The following is a 7152-nucleotide window of genomic DNA, read 5'->3' as shown; positions in this document are numbered from 1 at the left end:
AAATTACAGACAGGAGAACATCGATTTATGATGGACAGTGTGCACAAATCCGTTTTAAGAAAGAACCGAGTGTTGCTCGTAGAACGTCTACCGACATTATATGTTACAGATCATTTATTCAAATCCAATATTCTACCCAAGTACATGGTGTAAGGTATCATCGTAGAAAACAACCGATTCGACAGAGCAAGAAAATTATTAGACATTTTACCGCGTAGGGGGCCAAAAGCATTTAAATAATTTTGTAACAGATTAGTACTATTGGAACAGGTCGTTATACTGTCGGCTTCATATGGCGATGAATACTAGTAACTGATTCAGTCTTCGAATGTCACTGTTACCGAAAACATGGATCAGAAGGATTGTGAAACAGAAAGCATCATGCTCACTACATGTTTATCCAGCAGTTACGACAGTATATCTGACAAATACAAGATCCATTTTACGATACTAAAGCTAACAGGAGTTATTGTGTTGCTATCTATCACCGTTACCAGCCTATGTATATATCTACGAGTAAACATCATTACGTGACATCAGACTGTGTAAAGATCGAAACATCACCACCCATACAGTTTAATTCGACACTCTGTACCTATTTAATACAATATCCTTTACCACACGGATCATAAAAACTTAACCTTTCACGAAGGGATAACTACAAAAGAAAATTTAGAAGAATGGTGGTGGGACGGGTTACCATTGTTACTAATTTTAGATGATTTGATGGAAACGGTGTGCAATAGTGTCGACGTACAACATTTATTTACGGTCGGCTGTCATCATCACAATACCACCGTCATCTTTTTGACACAAAATGCATTTTCTAAAGGCAAGTGCATGCGTACGATTTCTCTGAATAGTCATTATATCGGTTTTTTTCAAAATCAAGAGAGATAAGCAGCAAGTCTATATCTTAGGGAGACAGATATTTCCTACCAAAGCTCAATATTTCACAAAAGCTTACGAAACGGCCACTGCAGCAAAATACGGATATCTCTTGATAGATTAAAGTCCACACACAGATAAAAAGTACCAGTCATATCCTCAAGGGTGAAGACGTACACATGTATCTACCACTATGAGTCAACGTGGACCTAACGTGGTAGAAACGTTTATTAATTATCTCATTGAAGAAGAAAGAGAAATCCAGCAAACTTTGAGTGACATGGAACCCATGGCCATGACCCAAGAAGATCAGGAGACTTTTGACAATACGAACAAATGTTATCTATGCAACAAGTACTTTAAAAACAACAAAGACAAGCTAAAGGACCATTACCACGTGACGGGGGGGGGGGGGGGGGGGGGGGGTGTTCCGGGGAGCTGCCTGCAACAAATGTAATTTGAATGTTAAACACCCAAAACACATTCCAGTGTTTTATCACAACATGTCGCGGTTCGATGGACACATACTCTGGGATGCAATAAGAAAATACAAAGAGCAAAATATCACATGCATAGCACAAAACATGAAAAACTACATCTCCTTTTCACTCGGGAATTTACGCTTTTTGGACTCGTGCCGTTTTATGCCCAGTTCACTGGATACATTGGTGACCAATCTCTAAGAAAAAGGACACGACAATTTCAAATATTTTAGGAAGGGTTTACTCGACCGGAACACAGGGAAATCTTGCTCAGGAAGGAGATTTATCATTACCAGTACTTGACGGACGACTCCAAGTTTTCTGACGTTCGGTTATCCCCAAAATCATCTTTCTATGGTGATTTATCCAAAGAAGACATTTCACAAGAGGATTGTGGCCATGCACAAAGAGTATGGCAGTTGTGTGATGTTAAAACCCTGGGATATATTACTACTACATATTGATTTTTCATCTATTTTTTCCCCAATAAAACTCAAATTAAGAAATCAAATAATTATAACCTACAAGTCAATAGAGGCGAGGAGGACCTTCATGACGTCCTCATTGACTTCAATATCCTGAAAGTCGACGGTCAGCTGAAATAAAAATGAATATTCTTCGTGAGAAAATTATTCAGTAACGGATGAAACGCTTTTTGATATTTTGTTAAAATATGTGCGGGAAAACGATTAGAGTACAGCTGAACTTAAATACTACACTCACCTTCTGGAGACCTCGAAATCTATAGAAATAGTAGGTAAAACGTATTCATGGTGTATTGAAACTTACCAAGCTGCTTGATTTTGAGGGGAAGTCACCTCTGTTTTCATTTGTGGCTCGTCAGACTGGAAATGATTAAGCGCTTGATTAGTATTTTCTCAATCATGTTTGGTGTATACATATAAAATCGAAATATGGTCAATATGAATAATACTTACAGAGGACAGTGAAACAATATTTGTTTATAGGATTGCGCGGCCATACAATGTGTTAGTAAAAGTGTTTGACGCTCACGTGAACATTGGAGTATAGGAATCTGATATTTAGTACTTAACCTGTAGCTAACTATTATATAATCAAACAGTGAAAATAGCATGTACTCGCCACGTTAGCCGGTGCTGGTGCCAGAATTTGACGTACTGGAACTGGTGGTAATACCATGTCTGGAGTCTATGAAGAGTATTAAAGTCAAATAAGCATAATTTTCATTTTTCATTTGAATATCAATTGTTAGAAATGAAGAGTATCTGCAGTAGAAAAGCAACACAAAGCATTACTCATAATTTTTTATATTGGAGGTAGGCCTGGTGTTGCTGTGGGTGTTTTTGATATTGGAGGTAGGCCTGGTGTTGCTGTAGGTGTTTTTGATATTGGAGGTAGGCCTGGTTTTGCTGTGGGTGTTTTTGATATTGGAGGTAGGCCTGGTTTTGCTGTGGGTGTTTTTGATATCGGAGGTAGGCCTGGTGTTGGTGTGGGTGTTTTTGATATTGGAGGGAGGCCTGGTGTTGCTGTGGGTGTTTTTGATATGGGAGGTAGGCCTGGGGTTGCTGTGGGTGTTTTTGATATTGGAGGTAGGCCTGGTTTTGCTGTGGGTGTTTTTGATATTGGAGGTAGGCCTGGTGTTGCTGTAGGTGTTTTTGATATTGGAGGTAGGCCTGGTGTTGCTGTAGGTGTTTTTGATATTGGAGGTAGGCCTGGTGTTGCTGTAGGTGTTTTTGATATTGGAGGTAGGCCTGGTTTTGCTGTGGGTGTTTTTGATATCGGAGGTAGGCCTGGAGTTGCTGTGGGTGTTTTTGATATCGGAGGCAGGCCTGGTGTTGCTGTGGGTGTTTTTGATATCGGAGGCAGGCCTGGTGTTGCTGTGGGTGTTTTTGATATAGGAGGTAGGCCTGGTGTTGCTGTGGGTGTTTTTGCTATCGGAGGTAGGCCTGGTGTTGCTGTGGGGGTTTTTGATATCGGAGGTAGGCCTGGTGTTGCTGTGGGTGTTTTTGGCGAGCACGATTCCTAAAACATAACACATATAATATCAACATTTACTGATCATTATACAATAAAGTATAAACAGCAGGATTTGGAAGTGTTAAACGCTTTTCATCTCGTATAACCAGTTTGATACATGTTGTAATATAAATATGTTTAGAACTTTCACACTTACCCGCCTCAGCCGGTTAATTCCCTCCATGAGGAGGTCATAGTTTTGTGACAGGTTCAGAGATTTTCAGAGATTTGTATTATCACTCAGGCACACTGTTGTGCGCAAGAAGAGGTCATCATAAAGTACAATATAACAATGATATGGTTGACCGTAAAGCACTCATCTTACTATGCTAGCGTACAATAATATAGTGGAAACAATTACACTTCTCATACAATGATAAGCACACTATTACACTGTTCATACGTACTATCATACCTTGTTATAATAGACAATATAACGCACTGCGCATACAATGACACTCATCATACACTGTGATATACATTATTACATTCATTTTACAATACTATTACGATTGTATACTACATAGCATTACATTCACCCATACCGTGCGTTCACACTGGTATAGCAGGCACTGTTGCATCCATCTTACAGTACAATCCTACAATAATATTATTACAGTATTAATATTACACTCAGGAACTCGGCACCTGTCACACTCGCGCTCCGTCCATTACGGCCATCGATGTGGACGTAGGTCTCGTCCTTGTAGGATGATAATTGGGCATATAGTCCATGTCCAAAAAAGTATTTCTCTGCCATGTTGATGAACTAAATGGGGTAGAAACATGTGGAAGCACCTTTTTATAGTGGTATATGAATGTGGGGGGTGATTGACGGAGATGGAATCAAAATGTTGATAGATCACTCTACTGAAATATTAGAAATAGTATTGGAATTTTCCATACTGATTTCTAATTTACATCTTTGTCGACACTTTTTTTATATATTTTTTTGGGAAACATTTTCAGCATAACAGAATAATTACAATATTAATTTTCACACTCATTTTTCATTCTTTAACCAACATTACTGTTCGAGGTCTTTAACAATTTGAAAATTAACTAACTCGAATGAGATAAACATGATAACCAACCATCACTATGTACTTTTTCCTTCTGTTTTTGGGGGATGGGGGGCTAATTCATTTGATTTTCTGAGCTGCTTTTATTAACGTACTGAAAAGGAATCTGATAAGCAATGTCTAATATCATGATTAGAAAATTAATTGATTCTATATATATGACTATATAGTTTAGCAGAGGTCGGTTTCACTTTATATTTTTTACTGAATAGTACCAAGACAAACCAAGACCGTCTTTCCTCGCTAGCAATGCTACATGTCCACAGGGAAATTTCTATAAATACGGACAACGTAGTACAGACTTTCATAACACAAAAGGAAAGTGTCTTTTATCTAGACATTACTAGCTGTAAATTAAAAGGTGGCTGGGCAACGTGTAGTGTAAAATAAACATAATAGCGAACATAACTCAGTGCATGTTGATTGGGGGGGGGGATCGTCTCAAATGTTATCTAAATGTCGTGAGTTGAACATTACTATTGATAACTTAATTATTGAAACTGTTCACTGTGCAAAACTCCTTGGTGTTTTTGTCGACTGTTGTCTGTCTTGGAAAGACCACATTGATTACATATCAAAGAAAATTTCGAAAAAGATTGGTGTTCTGAAAAGGTAACGACCTTTCATGTCTAATGATGTTCTCAGTAAAGTTTATCAAAGTATAGTTTTCCTACATTTTATCTATTGTTCTGTAGTCTAGTGTGAGGCTAGTAACAAACCATATATTCATAAAATCTCAAAACTTCAGAAAAGGGCAGCTAGAGTTTTGTTAAATATAAGAGACGTTTTTAACCCTTCTATTTTGCTTTTTAAACAGTTAAAGTGGCTGCCAATAGAAGATTATTTTATTTTTAGGAAAGCAGTTCTGGCTTACAAAATTTTACATGGGGATACTCCAAGTGTTTTAAGTAATATGTTTACCTATGTCAATGATATCAGTTTTAGAAATACAAGGTCATCAGTTTCCAACAAGTTTATATTCCCACTGCCAGAACTAATTATTTCAAACGTTCATTTGTGTACACATGTTCTGTTTTATTGAATGGATTGAATGTAAATATTAGAAATGCGTGTGATGTTGCTGCTTTTAAACGCAAATACCCACAGGATTTCTCCTCAAAACGTTAGTTTGGTACTTACTTTATGATATAACGATATACTTTTTAAATAAGTATTGTATTTGTGTTTAATATACATGTATTTTAATCTGCAAATGTCTTTCATGTAGTGTATGTGTATTTTTCTGTGATATCTGTAAATATATTGATGCAGGCCCATATTGTAAATTAGACATGTTTAAATATGTATCCCTGGATAAATAAAAGATATTATTATAAGTTATGTGATGTTCTTCATTTCAGCGTATTTGACACTGAAATATGTCTTTAAATAACTGTGTCGGATAATAATTTGAATGCTTCGTCAAATCTTAAAAGTAATTTTCCGTCGGGCGGCTTCGCCCCCCTGAGCACCGTTCTGTACTCACTGGGGGTCTGGGCGGCCCCCAGACCCCTCGCCTATTCTTACACATATCAATGGGCCTAGCTACGCCCCTGATCGACAATAATGCCGTTTGTGTAACTCAGTGATAATTTGAACCGGTAATGGGGAGTTGGGTATGTATAATAAGAGCGTAGTCAGAGACACTGGAGGAAGGGAAATAACTCCCTATTACAGCTATTGGTTCGGATAAGGCACGAGGATCACCTTTAGAACAGTAACATAATTAGATCTTTATAGAAAATGTGATTGTTTACATTTTATGAAGACACGTTTTTCCTGTTGTTAACATAATGGGAAAACGTAAAGGTTCTGGAACAGAGGAAGAGTTACTTTCAGGTAATTACACTCATTAACCGGGTATCAAAACTACCTGTGCTAATACGTGTACGCTAAAGAAGTTTCATGCAGTTACAAATTAGGCGGGGGGGGGGGTTGAATTAATCGTTTTTTAATGTTTCTTCACAGGGCACCGTGTAGCACGACACAGTAAGGCATGAGCTTAGCCTAAATTTCTAATATCAAAAAGAACTGTATCATATTCGTGTCTTGCTCTGTCTGATTAGGGTGTAATTTGGTGAACTAATATAAGTACACGGGTGGTATATATATTTACATATATAGATCAATATGGCAACAATTCTCCAGATTGTATTTGTATTTTGACTGTGTTTTATATATCATATATGCGTAGACACAAAGCTATAGGTTGTATGTACATTCAGGAGCATGCTGTATGCTCTATGTTTTGTTGTTGTTTATAGTGGACTCCCCTAGCAGTTCCCACAAGAAACATAAGAAACATAAAAAGAAGCACAAGAAGAGAAGGGACCATGACCTTGATCCCTTTGCTCTGGGAGCTCCAGGGGGATTGGCAAAACCTGCCATTAAGCTGAAACTAAAGATTGGTGGGGAAACCTTGGGAACAAAGAAGTAAGAAATCCAAAATAATGTGCTAAGGCTATCGACTGTTCAAAGGGGCGCGTCTAATTACCCAATACCACCCAATACTATCCAATACCACCCAATACTACCCAATACTACCCCATACGATCCAGTTATGAACCAAATACTTCTTTATTACTGTGAAATATCACCTTTGTAGACGTTATTTACTTCCATCTGTCATATTTTATCGGGAAATATGCGATTTGGTGCCGAAAACATCACCGAATTGCCGTGACTATGACCCAATACTACCC

At 37.8% G+C, this 7152-nt stretch overlaps 2 protein-coding genes across 2 annotated transcripts in view; one reads left to right on the top strand and one right to left on the bottom strand.

Annotated features, from left to right (window-relative positions):
• Nucleotides 1–2657: 2657 nt before the first annotated feature.
• LOC110441706 (proline-rich extensin-like protein EPR1) lies at nt 2658–4128 on the bottom strand. Its single transcript, XM_021484925.1, has 2 exons — nt 4000–4128; nt 2658–3374 (listed from the first exon to the last, which is right to left on the bottom strand). The coding sequence occupies exons 1-2, from the start codon at nt 4126–4128 to the stop codon at nt 2658–2660; spliced, it is 846 nt and encodes a 281-aa protein (XP_021340600.1).
• A 2015-nt stretch (nt 4129–6143) lies between these two features.
• The window catches only part of LOC110441710 (INO80 complex subunit B-like), a 9139-nt gene continuing 8130 nt past the window's right edge, over nt 6144–7152 (top strand). The window contains exons 1-2 of the mRNA XM_021484931.1: nt 6144–6289; nt 6715–6883. Of these exons, the coding sequence (XP_021340606.1) occupies nt 6244–6289; nt 6715–6883 (215 nt within the window). The 5' untranslated portion in view covers nt 6144–6243. The remainder of the gene's footprint in view (nt 6290–6714; nt 6884–7152) is intronic.

The sequence above is a fragment of the Mizuhopecten yessoensis genome, unplaced genomic scaffold (assembly GCF_002113885.1).
Source record: "Mizuhopecten yessoensis strain PY_sf001 unplaced genomic scaffold, ASM211388v2 scaffold716101, whole genome shotgun sequence".
Classification (NCBI taxonomy): Eukaryota; Metazoa; Mollusca; class Bivalvia; order Pectinida; family Pectinidae; genus Mizuhopecten; species Mizuhopecten yessoensis.
Note: the sequence above shows the minus strand (reverse complement) of the source record. Positions and strands in the feature narration are given on the sequence as shown.